The 23,970-nt window shown below is 33.8% G+C and overlaps 1 protein-coding gene and 1 non-coding gene across 5 annotated transcripts in view; one reads left to right on the top strand and one right to left on the bottom strand.

Moving 5' to 3' along the window:
* Ac76E (adenylate cyclase type 2 Ac76E) overlaps positions 1–23,970 on the bottom strand; it is a 1,046,273-nt gene that overhangs the window by 11,042 nt on the left and 1,011,261 nt on the right. For all 4 annotated transcript variants that reach the window (XR_011335836.1, XM_069845293.1, XM_069845295.1 and 1 more), the window contains exons 17-22: positions 23,451–23,573; positions 19,327–19,728; positions 16,062–16,208; positions 13,557–13,661; positions 5,144–5,261; positions 4,119–4,243 (exon numbers count right to left, since the gene is read on the bottom strand). Coding sequence is in view for 3 of the 4 variants with exons in the window: in XM_069845293.1 (XP_069701394.1) it covers positions 4,119–4,243; positions 5,144–5,261; positions 13,557–13,661; positions 16,062–16,208; positions 19,327–19,728; positions 23,451–23,573 (1,020 nt within the window). In the remaining variant the exon portion in view is untranslated. The remainder of the gene's footprint in view (positions 1–4,118; positions 4,244–5,143; positions 5,262–13,556; positions 13,662–16,061; positions 16,209–19,326; positions 19,729–23,450; positions 23,574–23,970) is intronic.
* Positions 12,440–12,511, top strand: TRNAD-GUC (transfer RNA aspartic acid (anticodon GUC)). The gene has a single exon. It is a non-coding gene; the product is annotated as a tRNA-Asp (tRNA).

Genomic DNA, 23,970 nt, shown 5'->3' with positions numbered 1-23,970 from the left:
TGGATGTTACAATTATTTAAAAGCTATAACAGCAAAATATCATGAATCTAAAAAAGATGACGACCAAATAAATGATAGACCTGGAGTCCTCAGAGGCTCAAAACCTATAATTCTGTGTGGAAGAGCACATAAAAATATTTCTTACGCCATTCATATACTGCAGGTAACGGAGTTATCAGAAAAACAGACAGAGAATCAGGCAGACAATGTTGTTAAAGCACTGAAACTTTTGGAGGCTGCAAACGAAAACCTGAAAAAACTTCTACGTCACCTTCAAATTTCACATCGAAATAATTATAATACTGACAAAAGAGGTAAGCGGAAGAATGGTATAGGTGAAGGTCCTCGATCATTATCGCTCTCTGGAAGTAAGAGAACAGACAACAAAAATCATTTATATCATACAGAAACTCCAGAAAAATCAACTGCAAATCTCAGAGATATAGAAATGAATGAGAGAGATTATTATGAAAAATTTCTTCAAGAAATTCCATACAGAAATGCTACAGAAGGTAACAGTGTTTCAATACGAACACTTCTCACCAAAGTTCATAATCTGGGTCAGTTCCTTCAAAAAATTCAAGTAGTAGAAACAGAAAATAGGGAAGGAAAACATATTGTATTAGAAGACACAGAAATTCTTATTCTTCTAACACAAGCCCACCATAAACTTTACCACATCATAAATCACATGAAACACACAATTTCCTGTGCATCAGGTGGATTTGACATTGATCCAGAGCATGAAAGATTCAGAGAGGGGCAGAGAAGGAAGAAGCTTCAACAGGACAGAAAGGAAGAGGAAATGCTTAAAAAACGAGAAATTAAGAAAATATTACAAAGTCACAGAAAGGCGAAGAGAGAAGGTAAAAAGTTGAGGAGATGGAAGCCTGATGTTACAGATGAAAACAAGGCTGAAGATAATGAACATAAAGTGAAGGAGAAAAAAAAAGTTGAAGATGAAAGTACACCAGGTAAAGAAGACAAGTATGTAGGCAATCCTGCAGAGAAATAATGATGCAGCCTCAAACATGCAAGAAGGCAAGACTGCAATGAGATATAATTTAGCGTCCAATAAAAAAAAACAGAGTACAAATAATGAAATGAAATAGGTAAAATTACTCAACACTTAAGCAAATAAACACTATTTGAATGTAAAAAGGAGATTAAGATCAAAATGTATAATAAATAAAGTACCATATATGAATAAATAAATTACAATATATGATGTTTCATATCAGACTAAATGTTTTCATTACATTGTTTATATACCTATTATACATTTTTCACTACACAGATGAAAATTTTTATTTATTTTGAGTGCAGATTTTCAGTATTAATGTGTTGTTATAAGATCCTGTTTGTCGTAATGTTTTAACAAGTAGACGAACAGTTTCCCTATCTGGAATAGGATTGCCAGGAGATTTTCTTACGAATTGCCTTACTACAATTCTGCACAGTTTGTTTTTGTATATGTATCATACATAAAAACTCTTTGTTCCAGACTATTCTTAAGTCGTGATATAATTGAAAATGAACAATATAAGTATAACTTACACACAATGATAACAATTTAAACATGTCAACTTACTAAGAAACACTCTCAACCAGATTGAATGGCATCACTGAATAAGTTTGTTTCTGCAGCAGTTCACAACGTTTGTAACTGTCATGAGCATGCGCACATCAACTTTACTGTTCATGCAGCAATAACTTTAAACTCTGACTACTTGCTGATTAAGAGTCAGGCGTTCTTACAGCATATCAAACCATCACCAAATCATTTCCTAACAGGCAGAAAGATGTGCAAATCAAACGGAAACCAATCTCAAATCTCATTGTCACATGCGCATTACCAGTAAGGTAGTTGTACTGTGGTATCTTTATCCACCGGACTGGCACACTTTTACTTTTTGCATTAATCGTTTGTGTTTCCATGCTCATCCATATCGGTTATGAAAATATACAGTAGAACCCCGATTATCCGTTATCTTATTAAATGATCAGCAGATTATCTGACTATTGTTCTCTTAGTCCTTTTTTTATTTTGCTGCAGAAGAAAATACAAGTACTGTTCATTATGTTAGTAAGTATTTTTTTCTATAGAGTGTTATTACAAGTCTTTATTGTTACACAGTATGCAGTAGGAATGCTGCTGCTGCTGGCAACAGAAACAGTTACTTGTGAGAGGAGATTTTTTTTCCCAACTTGTAACATAGTCAATATCTGTCTTCAAGGAAATTACTCCAAGAACTTTCACACAATTGCAAACCCGTGGACCATTCAGTTCTTGTCCTACTGTTCGATTGGCTATACTGTATAAAACTATGTAAAATGTCTCCTATGGGTGTCAAAAGAAAATGTGTTTTGCTAAGTATCGAAAAAAAAATGCAAATAATTGAGCAGTTTGAAGGGTAAACTGTGTTCCATTTCTCGTCAGAATACGGGATTGATGTTACAAGTGTGCGCGATTTAATAAAAAAAAAGTTAAAGTGCTACTTATTACTATACTTCATTGGGTTAATCAATCAATCAATCAATCAATCAATCAATCAATCAATCAATCAATCAATCAATCAATCAATCAATCAATCAATCAATCAATCAATCAATCAATCAATCAATCAATCAATCAATCAATCAATCAATCAATCAATCAATCAATCAATCAATCAATCTTCTTAATGTATCCAGTTGTTTGCTGACAACATAAAATTCACTATAGTCCACTGTAGTCTTTTCAATTCTTGTTTTGGTTATTTATTATAACCAGCATAATATTGTATAGTGCAGTGTGTAGTGTGAAGACGCCAGTGGTTGCAGTATGGCAGGAGTTTCAAATTACGGAACTGTAAATGTCTATGCACTTAATTAAAATCTTTCATAGTACGGATTATCAGATTTTTTCAATTAACTGTTCAACCCATCCTCTTCATTACCACGGATAATAGAGGTTCCACTGTATACTGTGAAATTTAATTATGTCTTCAATAAGTTTGCGGGCCTTTTGTCCACTACCTTTTGTCCACAATTTGTTTCGTCCATTACCTTTCGTCCACGTTCTCTTGTCCACACAATTTACGTCTATCCATACATTTTGTCCACAAGTTTTATGTCCATAACCTTTCATCCATCTTAGAATACATATTTGTGTTTCTCACCTACAATTACAACACCGGAAACATGGTTATGGAATGTGAGAAGCAGTCTTGAGTGAGGAACAGAGAATTAACAATACCGTCGAAGGTTGGCATAGTAAATCTAAAAAACTCATGGTTGTTCATCATCCCAGCATTTGGAAGTTTTTGGAAATCTTGCTGGATGAACAGGAATCAAATGAGCAGGTGATTACTCAACTGTTGGGAGAACACAAGCGAGTCCGTGCACCATTAAGTCAGACATGTTAATAATCATGAACTCATCAGGGAAATGATTACACGCTATGAAGACTACAAGAACGACGGCTGACTGGAAACATATCTGTGAGGAATTTCATGTAGTTTAAAAATTAACCCTGCTGAAGTTCTTCAGGAGAAGAAAATTATTATTAATCATGTTCATAATACAAACAGTATGTACATTCAACAACACATTTAAATTTAAATAAATTACTTTTTCACCAAATGAATTATGTTTCATGTCATCTATTTTTTTTGCCATAGTGGACGAAATGGTCAGTGGACAAAACTTAATGGACGAATCATGAAATGGACAAATATGTCAGTGGACAAAAGAAAAAGTGGACGAAATATAGTGGACCAAAGGCCCTATAACGCTTCAATATGCTACATCATTAGTAAATTATTTTACAATACCATATGAGTGTTCTTGCGGGATGATTTGAAATTAGCTACAAATTGTTGATTGCTGATCATGCACAATATTTGATTTTGGAACAGTTGTTAAAGCATCACAAATTCGCTGCAGAAACAAACCTAATGCCTCTCGATGTCCATTTCACTCCATGATTACGCCTGAACTCTCACAGTAAGGAGCCGCACTCTGACGGCCCCAAATGCTACTAACAGCTCTGTGTAAGTATTGTTACTAAAGAGTTGATTACGTCATAATGAAACTACAATTTTCAAGGATTATTTTGAAGGTTGCATGTAACATACCTGCAATCGTCCCATTATGCCACAACTATCCATACGTGAGGCAACATTAACAGTGTTGCCCCATATGTCATACTGGGGCTTTTGTGCACCCACCACTCCTGCTATCACTGGTCCATGGTTCAGACCTAGAAAATTTAGGATGTGTTAAGCTAATCTACATATATTCATAGTGACTGAGCTTTGAATACATAAAAGATGGCATGGAAGCTGTAACTTTAGTATTCATTAATCTCACGTAATAATAATAATAATAATAATAATAATAATAATAATAATAATAATAATAATAATAATAATAATAATAATAATAACAGCAGCAGCAGTAGTAGTAGTAGTAGTAATAATAATAATAATAATAATAATAATAATAATAATAATAATAATAATAATAATAATAATAATAATAATAATAATAATACAACTTTAAATCCATAACATTTCAAGTACTGGTAAAATATTATTTTATTAAATACAGAGAACGAAAAGGAAAATAAATTTAAACGTAAAGTTACTTTCATTTTGTTACATATTCATTTTTTTTCAAGATTTAATAAACATGTATTACCGCTAATTTTCTTAAATATATTCTGAATTAATATATTTTGTTTTATTTTTGTGTTATCATGGTCATGTTCAAATTTTTTATTCAATTATTATTCATGCTGCAAAGTAATTTTTCCTAGAGTATTGAAACATTAATGCTATTTTTTTTTATGTAAAATAGGTTTCAATTTTAAATGGTACTGGTAACTACTATAGAGACTTAGTTATCAGTGAATTTACAAGATTATTTAAATGAAATTTAGCAAATTTTAAACTGACAGCATTTTCCTTCATTATAATTTGTTTATACTTATGTAAATTCTAATTAGTGGATTTAATTGACCAAGAATGAAGTAATAGATTTGTTACGGTAACACATTTTCTGAGACATCATCTTCGTAATTTTCAAGGTCTAGTACATTTTTCAATCAATTTTCTTCATTATGATTAAGATATGCAGTCTATGTAAGAGGTAGACTTACCCATTCTGAGTTTAAACCTTTGGAAAGACTCTCTGTTGATTTGGTCAAGAATGGTCATGAGTGCAACAGCGAAGTCGACTAGAACTAATACATTGTGCTCCTGTTGTCTGCTGGCATCCTGTGGAAATTGTCAATAAAAATGGGTACATAAAATTACTGTAATTGTCACATTGTCAAACATACTGGTATCTAGATTCCGTATCATATTCTTTATTCATAAACTGAGAATCTGACAACTGATCATACAGTCATGCACTCATAAACCAAACTATTTTGTGAACAACCAACTCCCTCCAGTTTTGCAGGTACTGTACATGAAAACATAAGAAATTACAGTCTATGGACATATTTACTGCACACGACGAAAAAGTAATATTGTAGCTTACATTTGCAACACATTATCTCTATCATACTGCAACAACTCTGTCTTATGTTAATGTTATTTAATACTGTGCATGTAATCGTACTATACTATATCATACAATACAACACGAATACAATAATAATAAAATAGCTTATATGTACTGTGAAACAGTGCACCTGTTCAGATGCAAATCTGCAACTGTTTAAAGAACCCGTGGACCAAATATAAATCTCGTACTGCCCCCCACTATTAGAATTTCTATCCTGTATGTCCTCAGCCCGTCCAGTCCGAGATGAGCATGCTATTTCTGATCAAATCTGTAACTACTCAAACAAGACTTATCTTCGGAATATGTATGATAAGACTTTCTTGTGTTAAATTCTAACATACCTTGTTTACATGTTTCGACCTATTATGGGTCATCTTCAGAACTGATCGTTGCTGGTCTTGGCGCCTCTTGTTTTGTTTCCTGTAAGGGTGTGTTCGTGTGATGTAAAGCGGAGTCAAAGAGTGTGTATGTTCTGAAATTGAGTTGTGTGTTGAGAATTTCATTGGGGTGTGTTTTTGTGTGTCTGTATATTTCATATTGTTCTAGTGTGTTTAGTTTCTGGCTTTTTGGTTGGATGTGTAGTATTTCCATGTCTGTGTTGATGTCTCTGTGTTGAAATTCTCAACACACAACTCAATTTCAGAACACACACTCTTTGACTCCACTTTACACCACACGAACACACCCTCACAGGAAACAAAACAAGAGGCACCAAGACCAGCAACGACCAGTTCTGAAGAGACCCATAATAGGTCGAAACATGTAAACAAGGTACATTAGAATTTAACACAAGAAATTCTTATCATACATATTCCGAAGTGATACAGGGTTAAAAGTTGTGTAATCAAGATGTATAAGACTTATCTTTAAGTACATGCCTGTGGTTACATTTTCGTGGAATAAAAATATTTATAAACAAAACTGTTTGCTTATAAAATTGGAAATTTTTCTTTAACGTACCCTACATAACAACAATACTGTTTCGCAGTACGTATAAGCTATTTTGTTATTATTGTATTCGTGTTGTATGGTATAGTATAGTGATGTACAATATTAAATAGTATTGAACTATACTTGCGGAGTTGTTAAGTTAAGAAGTTGTCCATATTACTAATGAAATTATATATTATATTTGTATTTGATATGGGAATGACAGATTTGAACTGGAATGCATCAAATCCGCCATCTCCAGATAAGATTGATGAGGGAAAATCAGCCTATGAGCTATTCTCAAATCAGAGCAAATTTTTTCTGCAAGACACAACACTCGTCTAATTACCTTTAATTCACAAAACCAAATGTAAACTGCCTGGTCCAATTCTTCGGCATTTCCTCTTTGCAAACCCTATCATCCCTAATTTCGAATTTCGGAGAGCTGAGTATATCTTATTTACTTACAAAGGACTTTTTGAAAAACCAGAGGTCCACTGCTGCCCTCACATAAGCCCGCTATCTGTCCCTAGCCTGAGCAAGATTAATCCAGTCCCTAGCATCATATCCCACCTCCCTCAAATCCACTTTAATAATATCCTCCCATCTACGTCTCGAATTCTCCAAAGGTCTTTATCCTCTCAGGTCTTCCAACTAACACACTATATTCATCCATACATGCTACATGGCCTGCCCAATTCAAATGACTGGATTTAATGTTCCTAATTATGTTAAGTGAAGAATACAATGCGTGCAGTGAGCTGCTGAGTATATCATCATGGAAAAATGGATAAACCATGTCAACAGGATGAATAACAGCAGTAATCCCAAAAAGGAACCTCCATTACAGACCACCAGGGAAAAGATCAATAGGACGACATCCTACAAGAAGATGGATGAAGTCCGTAACAGGCCATATGGTTTAATACATGTTTGGGAGATGATGATGATGATGATGATGATGATGATGATGATGATGATGATGATGATGATGATGATGATGATGAAGAAGAAGAAGTTGAATTTCTTGCCTCATGCTTTTATCAAAATACTTCTTAGAAATTTCGTTTAATCCGCCATTCATTTAAAACAGTTAATATTATCAGCCAAGGGATGAATATTGAAAATTAAAGAAGATAATGAATATGAACTGAAACATTTGTAATTTGGTAATTATATGATATGATGCTACCAATTTGTAAACATTCTAGTTCAGAATTTATAAAAGCTTTAGTCTCAATTACGTGTAATGTGAAATAAGTTAATTTCTCTTTGTAATGAAAGATATTAATCTGAAGATGAATATATTTTGGCTATCAACTACAAACGTAATTTCTATACTTACTGTGGGTTTAGCCTACGGAAGCGAAAAAATAAAATTGAATTAGAATGAATGAACACTTTCCTTGAAATAATTTAAAGCATAAAATATTAGGGAAATGAGGTGGTCATATTTTACATGCGTAAAAATAATTACCAGCACTTTCAACTTATTTTGAAGCTACCTACTGGTAAACACTAGATTGTGAAGAAACTTCAGCTGACTCTTAGTTGATCCACGTGCAGACTCTGGTTATGCACAGAAGTTGTTATTGATGATATACCATGCAGTACCGGTAATTCGACACACCACAAACTATTAATGTTGTTGTTATTAACTAATGCTGAGTTCTTGGAAATAATGCCATAACTGTCTTGCTCTCCAATATTTCTCATACACAATGGATTTAGAGGGAAGGGCTGCACATCGCTGAGGCTGATTCTGATTCATTTCTTCTTAAAGACTGCGCAATGGACAAAATGGTGAAGAAATAATTCCGATTTTGTTCAAGTGTTTTGACAAACACTGTGAGTAATCAAAACTCCACTCTTCCTTGGATAATACTCAGGAATTATATTTTATTGTAGGCCTACATTAAGTTATACTCACCTGTTATTATTTGAAATTTCGTGGAAATCTTGATATTTTGAGTTGATTAATCTTCTGTTTTTTTTTTATTTGGTTATTTAACGACACTGTATCAACTACTGGTACTAGGTTATTTAGCGACGATGAGATTGGTGATAGCGAGATGAGGCCGAAGATTCGCCATATATTACCTGACATTCGCCTTACGATTGAGAAAAACCTTGAAAAAACCCAACCAGGTAATCAGCCCAAGTGGGAATCGAACTCTGGATCAGCAGGCAGGCGTCTTAGCTGACTGAGGTATTCTGGTGGTTTTCTAACTGTTGGAAATGATAAAGTTGACATGGGGTTTTGTAAGATTTTACTTCCCTTGTTGGCAGCTTCATACCAGATAATCCACAGTGTGCTGGCACACAACGAAAATCTATCCTTTTGTTAAGCTTAATCGGATGGTGTATAATTTTTCAACAATCAGTTATGTTTTTTACTTTTAGGTGACAATTTGGTTGTTATAGCAGTAATAACTTCCACAATCATTAAGTAGGAACAGCTTGTTGAAAATTAGAGATCTGGTACAGTACAACAGATTTTGAAGTGTCAATGGCTTCAACTTCTCCATCAAAATTTGTAGCTCCATAACCCAAGGAATTATAAAACAAGAAAAGTGGACATGTAGCATCAGCACCTGTTCCAATATGGTTGGACAGTGAGTATACGGTACATCAGTAAAAATTTGAAGCCATTTTTTGTTATACTTTAAATGCTAGCAATTTTAGGACATCTTTTGAAATGTCACTTGTATATTTAACTAGGTCTATTTCTAATGCTTGAGTAGAGTTAGTTTCATGAATTATTAATTTGTTTTTACTTATTGGGAGAGTTATCTTTTTCTTAATTTCATGTACTTTAGAGAGAAGCTTTCCTGAGATATAAAGTTAACTACGGTATGAAGTTTCTTAGCTTCCAATTGCTGAATGGAAGTCCGATCAATTTCTCGTATTGAATAATAGCATTCTTTCCTAGTCATATTCAGTAGAAAACTGATGGATTATTAGTTGCATTGCAGGAAACTACAGTATTAATGTAAAATATTACTAAATATAAGAAGTTAAAACATCATTTACTCAATACAATTAAGAAAGAAGATACTGGTAGGCCTACTGAAACTTGTTTCAGTTCCTTTTGAGAAATAGAGGATTTTTTTTTTTTTTCAGATGTTATATTTCAGTTCTTCCATAGTATTTGGATTACTTTTTTTTAAGATAATCCCAACAGGATTTTACTACAGCATATATGGCAGTTTATTCTATGGACGAACTTCATAAAGTATTCGAAGGTAGAATATTATCCATAGGAATGTGTGACTTCCTCAATATCTCTTGTGACTTTTATCTCTGGAAAACTGTTATCATATGTTTGGAACAAGAAGGGGGACAGTTTCAACATCTCCTTTCTCAATTTGGACGATGTTTTAACTGTCCATATTTAACAGGAGCATTGTCGCTGTTGCAGCCAGCAACATAAAAAAAAAAAAACAGAAATTAAGTATATTCCTTATTATATAATTTCTTAATCTGTATTTTTCTATAAAAAATTTAAGTCCACCAGTTTCCCGTAACACAATATATGTCATGAAAGATATGACTGCCATCTAGCGCCGAAGAATTGAGCTGTTACTTGGCCCAGCAAGAACTTCTGTTTAGGGATAGGATGAGTCTGATAGCTCTGTCAAGAGGGACAAATATGTGAAACTTTTACACCTCGTTGCTCAAATTGATGACAATAATTTAGACCACCACCTTCAGACTGTTACTGTGTTTTCTGTGACATCAAATGACATTGAGAATGACTTCATTGAATGTGTTTTACGCGTTATGCTTAATGAAATTAGAAAGGAAATTAGTGAAACAAATTATATTGCTGTGGTCATGGATGAATCGACAGACATGTCCAATAAGTCACAGTTATCGACGAACTGAATTGAAGTACAAGTAGGCGCAACACAACTTCTGGCGGATCTTCAAATACAGTACTTTCAGGAAATTTTTTCCAAATTTATTATTACTATTCCTATAATTCTATTATTTTTCGTATAATTCTATACATTTCATATTGTTTTTGAAAGGAAGATATATAGATATATATTTTTTTTCTTAAAACTTAGTAAAATGCTCGAAAGAAATTCATCCTCTCAACTGTGGTATTATTTTCGAACTGGCAACACCCAGGAAATTCCCACGCCATGCTACTGATAGTAATATTTTACATTAATAGTTTGTGATGTTAAACAAATTATGAAATACGGAAGTGAAGTCATGATCACTGACAAAAATAATGATTGGACTTTTAGAAAGATCGTAGTCAAATGAGACTAATATCCAGAGCAGTGAAGATAACACCAGCAATTTATACAAAATCATCCAATCAAGTTCAGATACATTAAATAGGGAACAATGGAGGAAAATGATTAAATGAACAACATAATACGTTGGTCGAGAAAAAACTATAGCACTGTAGAATATCCTATAATAGATAGATAGAAGCTCGAAATTAAAAAAAGGCATTGACGAGATTTGTCAAGATGAGAGTTTCACGGAGGGCCAGCTGGATTCATCAAATAAATCAGAACCAAACTCTCAAGACTCAAGCAAATCAGTCACAACATATAGAAGGATCTTGAAGGAGTTATGTATTCCAGAAAAAGTCGAACCTATAGGCGACATCCCCAGTCTATTGGATTATACCTCCGTATTAGCCAATCTGTCTCTTCTGGACAATTTTACTGACACAGACACACATACAGCAATTTTGAAATGCTCACCACTTAGCATGTTAAATGAGAAGTACCCTGAAGGAGAATGGCTGAGGGTGTATACAGATGGATCCAAATTTTACGAAACTGAGGCAGAGGCTCGAGTACTCTGTCAATTGTTTTCCCATTACATACCAGTGAGCAAGTACAAAACTAACTTCGATGGAGAAATTGAAGCAATTCACCTGGATATAATCTACCAACCCAATTACTTAAAAAAAAAACAGTCCTTTTAGTAGGCCCCCAAACTTCCATTCAGGCAATATCCTCTAACAGACACAAACAATGAGAGTACAGAACATTCTACGAATGCTAAAACAGCTGAAGTGTCTTGGGAGAGAGGGAAACAAAATTACAAATAAGCTGACGAAGAAAAGCACTGAAGTCAAGATAAATGGAAGACCATTAGAAGTGAATTCAATCAAGAAAATTGAAGTAAGTAAGTAAGTAAGTAGAAAAACAACAACAGAGCAAGAAAAGAGGAGAAATGGAAAAATATATGAGAATTATGAAAATCAACAAGAAGAAACTATAAAGGAAGCTGACAACTGGCCATGACTGTATGCAGCAAATGAAGATATACTCAGCAAGTGAATGCACAATTTGCTATACCCCAAATTCTATCCTGGATGCTGACCATCTCTTATACTGTATATTTATAAAAAATAAACAAATTTAGCCTTAATTTATTGAGATGTCAGAAGTAAATCGGAATAATTCTCCGTGCAACCATAGGAACAACAACAGTTTGTCATGTATCGAATTACTGACACTAGTTGGCATCAGAGTCACCCTTTGGGGGGGGGGGGAAGACATCACTCGAGTGGGGGGGGCTCGGCCCAATTTTTATTCTTTTCTAGGGAGAGAAAAACACAAAATATTCACAATTTTTTTTACATGAAAGAATAATTCTATTAAGTCATTTCTACTGAATGGTCATTTTTCTTTCTTTGTGGAGATATTGTAATAAAATTTGCTTACGCAAATCAATATTTCAGGTATAACTCCCTGTAAAGTTGATTTGAATAATTTCGAGGGAAAAATTGTTCCGGAGCCGGGTATCAAACCTGAAATATTGATTTGCATAATACATGTCACTGTTCGTTAACAGAAAACCACAATTTAAGTCACACGGAGTTAGTGTGCACTTGAAGTTGGTTGCTTGACGGTTGTCAGCCCACTTTGAGGTCTGTGGATATAGAGGGAAAAATTGGATCGGTGTCAGTTAGAGTTCCCGGGTAGCTCAGTGGTAGAGCGTTGGTACGTCAAACCAAAGGTCCCGGGTTCGATACCCGGCTCCGGAACAATTTTTCCCTCGAAATTATTCAAAATTTGCTTAGTTTGTTGTCTTAGTACTCTGTCTAAATTACAGAATTTCATCATTCATTAAAATATTGGCAAGGAGGGAGGGCCCTGACATGTTTGTCGGGGGAAGGGGGAACAATTTCTATGGACGATCCTGTTGGGATATCCCCAGTAGCAAGCTCTATGCATAAACAGAGTTTGCAAGCAGATCGGCTAAGAGTTGTGTGGCCGGTTGAAGTTTTTCTACAATCCATTCACTCAGTACTTACATGATAATATAAGCTAACAGAAGACAACAAATTATCCTGATTTCTTGATATAAGATGCTTTTAATGAGACTAAGTTCTGCTTTGACATAATCTCTTTGGAGGTAACATTATCGTAATTTAAGGATGTATTACCTTGCATGAATGATAGAAGAGTGAACTTTATGAAATATGATTCCCGTTACTAAGCCATAATATTAAACTTTTTTAAAGAAATGTGGGATGGAAAGTGACAATTAAATCTTAATCTCAAGAACTAAAGAGGAGAAAAAAAGAGGAAGAGGAGAAGAATGAGGACGAGGTGGTAAAGAAAAAAATACTTTCATAATTCGTGTGGTTATCTGCAGTTTTGCTATAATCACAGTCTACTAGTATATAGTCACGAAGCTTCAGTGTTGAGGGTACTAGAAACAATTGACTGTGCCGGTACTATTTTGCATTGTCTGTAATGAGGCGATAGTAGCGATCCTAGTGATTAGCAACTATCTGTGGATGCATATTTACTACATATTGAGCTTCGTGACTGTATATACTAGACTGTGGTATAATAAGAAAGAATAACGGAAGTGTGATATATGATAGAAGGTTGAGAAAATATAGACTGTTTTCTGTAATAACCTGAACTTGTAAAATATATATACGGTACTTATGTAAAAATGGAAAGTTTCTGATATAGTTGAAGGTCAATTACACACTCCTTCATGTGGAGTTAGAATAAAGTAAGTTGAAAGTTTGTGAGCAATTTCTAAACCCATTTATTTAATATACCGGTACTCACTCCAGCTCCATCTTCTTTTCCTGGCCGAAGCCCAGATGCCAACATGTATGTGCTTCCAATCGTTTTGATCTTTTCAATTCCACTGAATTTTGGTTTCAATAGAAGCTGTGAACAAGACAACGTTATGAAACAGGTTTGCTGTATTAAGGAATCAGCTAGATTTTCTAGACAGCATTTGCGTACTTCAACCTTTAAAGTATATCATGACTAAGTTTACACAACTGTAAATTTGACTAATTTCAAGAAGCGACTTATGGTCTGAACAGGAATATGATATGGATATCAGCCAAAAGTTATAAAAGCTCTGGCAGTCAACAAGAATATAGGCCATTTGTTATCTCATGAAACCTACTTGACTGTAAGGAGAAGAAGAAAGTGGACTGAGAAGCTTCCCTTCCTCGCTATGCCTCCACTTGCAGCTAGCTAGCTCACTTACCCCCACAATAACGTTTTTACCTACTGTGAGCTTTGGTTTCACGAGATAACGAATGACCTATAACTTTTTATTGAAAAAACAGTTATTTTCTTTTGCTCTCATAATATGTAAGTAGTCAAAACATTTACTGAAATATAAATTTCACCATCATCATACCATAAACACAAATAAAATATTTGCAAAATAGATAAATCTTATTGATTGAACTTAAAACATTTTATTATATTGAATTAGATTTATCTGAAAACAAAATGAATTGTAAAATATAAACAGGAGGAGCTAAAGAAAGAACTACCGGTAATAATTATATTCTTTGGCACACACTGTATTTCAGGCGTTTACTACATTTACTCAGGTTTTAGTGTACAACTTACAGCGAATACACCAAGAGCACACCTGTACAACAATGCTGCTGTTTTTTTTTTATTCTGTGCATGCATGCATGCATATATCTTAAAGGATTACAATTATATTTGATTCTCTACATTCAGCCAAATATAATTCTATATAGTAGTTTCATCCTAATTTTTTTAATAACGACTTCTCTCTGCTTATTACTAAATATATCAAATAAGTAAGCAAATACAAATAAAGAGAAACTGCAATGTGACATACTATTGTAGAATTATGTGTAGAGTAATTTAAAAACTCACAAATGGTGACTCGTGTCATGTCGGAGGGGGGTACAGAATATTCAAAACACTAACTAGCTTTGAATATCTGACCACATCGACAAATATCAGAAGGTGCATCTGCACATTCCCTTACTCTATATTATCCTCTATCACATCAAGTTTATTTAGGGTTACAGATGAAAAATATGAAAAGGAGGATTAAAAAAAAAACAGGACCTGATGACGTGACACTTACTTTCAGTATTATAGCTATACAATAAGATAGATTCTTAGTGTTAGTAGATAGTAAAATTGATACAAAAATGTTAATTATTAATTAAATTAACTGTACAGATTATAAACAAGCTTATACTTGTTTAATTTTCTGATACTTCTCTGATAAAGTTGTTTACAAAATATAATGTCTTTAATTCCAGGAAGTAGTCTACTTCCTACTGTAAATATCAGTGAACAAAAGGCAACCCTTCTCTCACAATTACTCTTCATTGTAAAAATCACTGTGAAAGTTGAGCTGCCTTCAGCCGGTGAGTGGGACGAGGACGTTATGATTTGTCTCAAACTATAATTAAATCAATTTGTTTAAGCAGCAATGTTGTTTGCCACCCAGTAAATACTTGTGGAAATTCATACAAGATAGCTGTCTTAAATTAAATTTTATAAACAAAATTCTACTAATGGATTCCAAACACAGATGGTTTTACTCTTTGGTCCATTCAAAACAAATGAAAGGGAAAACAGAACAGTATCTGATTTTATACAATGCCTGACCGGACGCAGGACACACTGAAAAGCAGGACATGTCCGGCGAAATACAGACTCTTTTAACCCTAAATTTATTAACTTTTCACTTTCCGAAACATCAACTACTGCATCATCTATTTAACTTTCCTTAGATGTAGCGTTATTGCCATTACTGAAAAAAAAAAAAAAAGATCTAAAGCTTCGCTTCGAGCCGTATTATAGTTTATTTTGCATTATGTTTACTGTGGTAGGCTACTAAAAAGCTGGAGAATTTCATGTTGAATTAATATTCTTCCTTTCCATAACAAAGCTCATTTTTAAAGCATTTAACATCCAATTCTACGAACTGCGACATATTTAAGAAGTGATTTGGGCAAACTGACTGAATGACACCATAGATTCTATATAAATATTGTTTTTCTTATACTAATATGTTGTGCTTCCTATATTTTCATTTGAGACAGGAAATATTGAATTTAGCACAGAAATGCTCCTAAATGTTATGTTTATAATATTTAAAATTGAATGGGTGATTATGCAAGGAACATTATAAGATTGCTGCATTCAGTATAAAGAACAAGAACGCAACAATAAGGCATGCACAATACTGTTACATATTTTCCCTTCTTTAAGAAAATATTTGTCAAAAGCAACTTGTAGGGCCTACTTATAGTAAAGACTTAAAATTCTCACCTTGTCAAAATCACAGATGATTTCATTGAGTAATCGAAGACATTCAAGTCCTTGCTTATTGACATCGTTTTCATCATAAAACTCCTTGTAATTGGGTATTGAAGCAAACATGACAGCAATGCAGCTATAGCGCTCATGATACAGCTCCTAAAGATGAAACAAACATGACCTCAGAAGAGTAATTAAAAAGTAAAATTGGTATATGTAAGGCATATGGACTCAAACATATCAACACATAGCCCACGCTTCCCCCAATACATACACTTCACATGTGTCTCCTCCAGATATTCACATACACATAGGCGGAGAGAGAACAGTTTCCTTGGGGGGGGGGGGGGAGACCAAAGCAAAACCATAGAATCTCGATATAACAAGGTTATGGAGGACATTATTTACCTTCTCCCCCTATTATAGCTTGACCCTGGTACAGTATCGGTATATCGGAATATGATTATATTTAATAAAGATATTTTCGGGGGACATGTTTCTTACAGTGTTACATCCATATCCGCAATATTTCGGACCGAGTTGTATAGGGCTTGAACTGTAGGTCTACTACAAATTATAATAGGGCATAACTTAAAATAATCTCCCTATTTTTCTCTCTCATACACAAACACATGTTGTATATCAATAACACTATGCAACAGTGCTAAAAGAAACTTTTTTATATTGAAGCTTATCTTTCTGAAGATATCATATGAAGTGAAAATAACAAAGAAATATTCATTCCATTTTTTAACGATTTTTCATTATAAAAAAAGAAGAAAAAATAGGGGTTGGAGAATGTAATCCATTATTGGAAAAATTGAACAATTAAAATTTTTACGAGAAAAAATTATTGTTTATTTCTAGAAAAATAAACGCAATCAAGAAAACGGACAATTTTTAAAATTTTTTCTTCTGGAATTTTTTTCGAAAGAATGTAAATTCTAATTACTTTACTTAATCTCTCGTCATTAAGTTTACTCATTATATCGGGATTACTTTTCTTTTTTCTGCAGTATGTTATTCATATTGCCCAGGTGGCTTGGGTCGTGTAATTAGAACCTAAAAGGGAAAGGTTAAACCAAGGGAAAGAAGAAGAAGTTATTCATATTTCTCCAAGTGGCGACCTGAACACCTGCAGACTTCTAACACATGAGTACAGGCTGTTACAAAAGAAACATTACAGTGCTTCCATTCCTCAAACGAGGTATAGGAATTCTTATACATTCAGAAATGTAAAATAAATATTACAGTCCAGACACATGATCTGAAGACAGTAATTCGTCAATTTAAGACCAGAAACCAAAGCAAGAAAAATCCTTTGAATTCACTATTTTCTAATGAAAAAAAAAAAAAAAAGAGTTCAGACAAGTTTGGGGGGCAGTGCCGCCTATGCACACACATACTCTATGTATGTCAACAGTGTCTGTGTATTTTTTTTTCTTTCGTAACATGCCCATTGCAAAGTAATTATATGTTTGAGGTTCTCTTTTATTATGCACTACAATTTAACGTGGGATAAGAAATATTAAATTGGTGTTAGCAGACAAAGTACAGGTTACAATTAATTATAATTACAGACAGGTTACAATGAATTATAAATTAGAGATGAAGTATTAAACTGAATTGCATTTTATTGAAGACTATTGATTTAATAAAATGTGTAAAATTCCTTCATGTATTTATATTAGTAGCAGGCCAGTTTCCTCGGACATTCCTTATTTGCAGTATGCGAATTAACGGGGGGATGGGGAGATTCTCCCCCCCCCCCGTTGGAAAGTTATTCCCCCTATCATAAATTCATATTAACATCCCTGCCAGGGATAACTAAAATCCCCTCCTCACAAAATATTGGTTACAGATGTATTATTATTATTATTATTATTATTATTATTATTATTATTATTATTATTATTATAGATTATTATGTTACAGTATATTTATTAATATTATACTATGTTCTAATAGAATATATTCATGAATATCCTTATAAAATGTTTGAAACATAATTTTTCCAAAGCCATCCAATTCTTAACAAATTTTAACTTTCGTTTAATTTTGTATAATAAAAAATGCTTGTGTCATTATTACACTTACACAATAATCGTAATCGTATATATGTACCGTATATTTAGTCAAGAGTTATTTGCATATACAGTAATAGGTAGGACACTCTACATAACAGGAAAATCCATGGAAACAATTAAATACATTGAAATATATTTAATTTTTTTAGCTTCAAGTGGGGTGGGGGTTAAACCTGGCAAGCCCCTCCTTGTGTATGCCCCTGAAGCTTGGGTATTTGAAGATATTAGGAACCAAAACAAATAAATAGTTTTTCCCTCTTCAAAGAAGCTACTTTTATGTCTTTTTTTTCTGAGTCTTATAAGATATTAAGCTGAAAAATATTAGTTATATTACTAAAAAAGTAATGAAATTCCATTATTTCGAAATCATAAACTAAATAATATCATAAGTCACTAGCCTGATGATGAAAACAGAAAAAGTTAATAAAACAAAAAGAAATATCACTTGAGCATTCTACATTGACCTGAAGATTGTAGCACCGTAGATATCGTGAGTCACCATTCTGACATCTGTCCGAGGGAGCTACACAACTCTGGTAGCTCCCTGGTCTACAGTAGTCCGCTGTGAAAGACCTCCGTCTTCACGGGATCTATGCAGCTCCCCAGACAGATGACATCTGTAAGAGAATCATGGTACCACGTCTGCTACATCTATTGAAGATGATACATGAAGTTAAAATTAATCAAGGCAAAATGAGTCCGAGGTCCAACGCCAAATTTACCCTGCAATTCTGCTTTAAGTGGTTGGGGGAGAAACCTCGGAAAAACCCCAACCAGGTAACTTGTTCCAACCAGGATTTTAACCCGGACCCACTCACTTTATGATTGGATATGCTAACTGGTGGACGTTTGTTTACTTGGATTACTCATCCAGGCGACTACCCAATCACCACGCGATAAGCAAGGCTCCTTCAGTGTAGATGTAGTTTTACATGACCCTGCTTGAAGAGCAATGTAAGGTTATATCACAGTCTAGTACAGTCTCGAAGATTGAGTTGTGAAGGTGCTAGGAACAATAGACTGTGCTGGTACTATTTCGCATTGTTTGTAATGAGGCGATAGTAGCGATCCTAGTGGTTAGCAACTATCTATGGATGCATATTTACTACGTATTGAGCTTCGTGAATGTATATACTAGACTATGATTATATAGCCATTTATATAGAGATGTTAAAAACCAATAATCATACCTGAGTATTTCTCTTGTCTAGAAAATGCTCTGCCACATGAGCAGGCAGTATGTTTTCAAGAAGAATCTTGTTTATGCCCCTCATGGTCTCCACCTCTTCTTGTTCCACTTTTAGCTTGGCCTTCCAGAGAAAGTCTGTACGTGAGGTGAACTCAATTTGGCGATCCAGTACATGGAGCAGAACTAATAGCACAACGAGAAGCAGTGCTGTCTTGAACTGGTGAGGAAGCTCCTCAAAGCCGTCATGCCTTTTGGAATAGTAAGTGGTTATCATCTGGAGGCCCCCATACAGTGTCAGATGGAATATGGTGACAGCCAGCATCAGAGTCAGCTTCAGGAGGAAGCCAACCCGGAGGAACACGGATATGGTCGCAAGGGACAGAGCAGAACTATACAAGTATGACTGGAAAGAAAAAGCTGCACTTAAAACACATGTAATTTTATTTCACAAGCAAACTAAGTACTAAAATTTGTATTAAATTCATAAATCAAATGTAAACAATTAACAATTAATACAGTCTCTCTTTAAGAATTACATTAATGCATTCCATTTCGTTTTAAACTTGTATTTACTACTATCTGTGACTGATATCAGAGTCCTTGTTAAGTATTTAGGATAGTGGCACTATTCTTAAGAGTAAAAGGAAGCTGCAACAATTCTACTACACTAATTTTCAGTTTTTGAACTTACGAAAAAGGAAGATATTTTATGGAAAAGAGAAAAGTGCGGGCTAGAAGGATAGTGAATATAGCATTAAATCCTGTCCAAATTCAACTTCTCAAATTACAAGCGCAATAATTAACAATAGGTTCCTAACAGAAACAACAACAAAATTTCTTGGCTTAAAAATCGATAATGTGTTAAATTGGGAAAATCATATTAAAGAAATCCCCCTCCCCACCCCACTAAATTCAGCTTGTTTTGCTATTAGATCTATGCAAAAGATAGTAAAAACAATAAACTTTGCATACTTTCACTCGGTAATGAATTTTGGAATAATATTCTCGGGAAATTCCATAGATAATAACAATATATTCCTACTGTACTACAAAAAAGAGTAATTAGAATAATAGTAGGTCCCAAATCTAGGAAATCGTGTAGGACTATTGTCAAAAAACTACAAATAATGCCCATGGCTTATCAGTATATTTTTTTCATTAATAATCTTCCTTATATGTAGTCGTGGAAACTTTGTAACTAATTCAACAGTTCACAGTCAAAAAAAGACTTTCATATTCCATTGGCAAGTCTATAGTGCTATCAAAAAGGAGTGCATATGGCAGTAAACATTTTTAATAGCCTCCCTATGGATATAAAAAATTAAACTCAAAACGTAAGATTATTTAGGGCCAAATTAAAGAAGTAGCCTACCTAATTTTTCACGTCTTCTATTCTGTAGATGAATTCATGACATTCAACAACACTTCATGAAATTGATACTAAAACGTTGTGTTGTATTGTAAACCTCTTCTGTATATATTTCAACTAGACTGTGACTATAAATTAAGACTTTATAGTAGTATTAAATTTTTTGACTCGTTCCATATTCTAGCTGTGAAGCAATGTACGAATACCATGGAATGTTAATAAATACATAGTGACATAGTGAAGATAAAAAATTCATTTTTCTACATACACTTTTAACACTTATAAATCACTGATTAAACTACCAAAAAAAGACTTTTAAACTAGTCTGCTAAGGTAAATCCTAAATATTAATACAGTAAAGAAGTAGGAAAAAAATATTCAGAGATTTCTTGTACAGACTTTTGTCTATTGATGATAGCTTGATAATGTGTTCTCAGAGTGAGTGTAACAAACTTTATCCTACCTGATCACGTAAGTCATGCCTTTTTAAAATATCTATAAAAGTGATCAAGTTATGCATTAAAATGTCCTGCCATTCAAACACAATACCAGCCAGCAATCTGTATCGCTCATTTTCTCATACCTTCGAGGATCAAGAAAATTGATTTTTAATATTTCTTATAGTGATTTAATATAAACTTTTTTGTGGAAAAAAATTTCACGGTAGTCATAAAATTGACCAAGTTATACATTAAAATATACTGTCATGCAAACATAGTATCAGCAGCAATATGTAATATTGTAGTTATTTCCACAAAACTGTATTTTGCAGAATTGTTTAAATCGTTTCTTTCACAATTTTTTTTTATAGATAATTGCATCAAATTTTTCTCAGTAAGATTAACAAACTGTAGCTTACAGTAATCTTTAATCTATCTTCAACAGAAATCAGTGGCGGCTCCTGCATATTTCTTAAAAGGAGGAAAGAAGTTAACAGCACTAAATGACACCTTCTTGAATGAAACATTCTACAAATTAGCCTACATGCATACATATAAGACCAGGTAGTGTAGGGGTTGGCCTTCCCTTCTGTATAGCAATAATCTGTTCTTGTAAACTGAGTTTCCTAAATTGTCCAAAATATATTATGTTTTCACTTCCATTCATTGTTGAATAATTATTGCACAAATTAACAATTACAAGGAAATTCACAACCTCGTAGCATTTTTCGAGCACACTACAGCATCACACGTGTTGGAAGAGACTAGCTACTAACTCGTAACCGGAACCGTTTTACGGAAATGGAAATGGGAATGGGAAATAATCTGAGGAAATCGAGAACACTGCACCCACCCACGTGGTCTGTGTTGCCACATGTACATTTTAAAAGTTCAGTGTCACATGCGTTTGAATAATGTCAGTTCTTGTAAAGTCATACTATCATTATTGTTCAAAGCTGCCGGTGGCCGATTAATTTTTTATGTTAAAAATGATGTAGTTTGGAGTACCTACTTTCAGTTCCAAATATTTTTGTACAAAACTGACAACTTCGCTGTTGCCCTGTCTAGTAAACAATGAATAGAAGTGAATTTCAGGGGCCAACTACGTAAAACTACTTCCTCTTTGTTTTACATAAACCTGACTTTAACTTTCAAATAACCACGAAAGTTTCAAACCATATAAAGTTCAAACCTATATAAAGTGCAATGAATAATATTTTTGATTTATAATTTTAAAAAAGTTTACATGGTATCTTTCATAGCGTTGCGTTAAAACTGTTTTTGTTGTATCTCCTCCTAGATGTGTTATAGTCCGGTTGAATGCAACATCGTTAGGTGGCAGCGGTAGCGAGCTTGCTGCACGACCAGTCGGTTTCTATTTCCCGCCCATGACTGATTCAGAGAAGGATCTCCTCCCTCTCCGTTCATTTACTTGCTTTAATACTCTGCTTCTTTCTCTGGCCGCTAGTGCTCTGTTGTCTATGTGTGTTAACTGCAGTAGAGGAGGAATGGAGTGCCTTTCCTCCACACAGACAATCTCGCATCTTTCTCACAGTTTTCTACAACACATGAGCGCGCGTCGTTTAAAACTCGATCAACCGAGTTTTTCTTATAGCTGTGAACTTAAAAATTATCGAATCTTCCTCGAATTTCAAGGCACATATTTTATTTGGTATTTACTTTCAAAAGAAGAAAATGTGAGGAGGACATTCCTCCCTTCCCTCCCCCGAGGAACCGCCACTGACAGAAATTAAAAAAAGAAATCCAATGAATAAGTTCTTAAAAACTTAAATATATGAAGAACATTTTTTCTTGTTCTTACAGTGTAGATATTCTAACCACTGAGCTAGGGCTTGTTAATATAAATGTTACCTTAAAAAAAAATTAAAATTTTGGGATTAACTTTTTAAAGAGCAGTTTGATACAAATGGCAAAACAAAAAATTTTGAAAATCCACAATTGCAAAAACATTTTATGTTAGGCAATTCTTTTTTTAGATTGAGGAGCAATATTCGGACATGAAGCATATAAAATTTCATCAGAATAGAGCTTAAGAATGTGCAGAAATAAAATTTATAAAACATATAAATTTGTAAGGGTGGAAGGTGTATGTAACCCCTTAAATCAGTTGTTACAAAACTCTGGAAGACAAAAATAAAACACACCTATGTATTTTAACAAAATAATTATTTAATAGGTAATTTATTCTGTATAGACATGTCAGAAACTAAAAAGCAGGAATATTTCAAGCATTAAAAAGCTTAAAATATAATTCAAAGTTGTCATTGTTAAAGTTGCAATCAATGTCATACAAACCGGAACATTGTAGGAAACGGTGTCATCTACAGGCATTGATTCTAAAGAGAGGATGAAACTTCCGTTGTTCTGTACAGATGGCGTTGGAATATCATCTGGCGCGAAGTCTGCATCTACCTCCACCTGTTGAGGAAATGAAACGCAAGTTGAGAATTTTCCTTGTATAAATTTATTGTGTTCGTATCTAGTAACCGGAGCACATTCCTATTAAAAACAGAAATTAATGTCTTTGTTCACCTGACATAATTCCTCAAATAACCGCAATCCGTTATTTCATTTTCCAGTCTAACCAGTATTATTGTGAAGGAGCAGAAATGAGTTTCTGAACGGAGGTAAATAAATCACTTTTAACGCTATAATTACTTCCTATTTTTTGTAACAAGTTAATTGATTTTTAATTGATAGATTGTGTAGTCGAGGGCTGACCAAAATAATGAGAAAATTTGAGCCCGAATTGAATGAAGGATAAACCGGAGATTGGAAAACTCTTTTCTTCCTGCCAATTTATTCACTCATGGAA

The sequence above is a fragment of the Periplaneta americana genome, chromosome 14 (genome assembly GCF_040183065.1).
Source record: "Periplaneta americana isolate PAMFEO1 chromosome 14, P.americana_PAMFEO1_priV1, whole genome shotgun sequence".
NCBI classification, from domain to species: domain Eukaryota; kingdom Metazoa; phylum Arthropoda; class Insecta; order Blattodea; family Blattidae; genus Periplaneta; species Periplaneta americana.
Note: the sequence above shows the minus strand (reverse complement) of the source record. Positions and strands in the feature narration are given on the sequence as shown.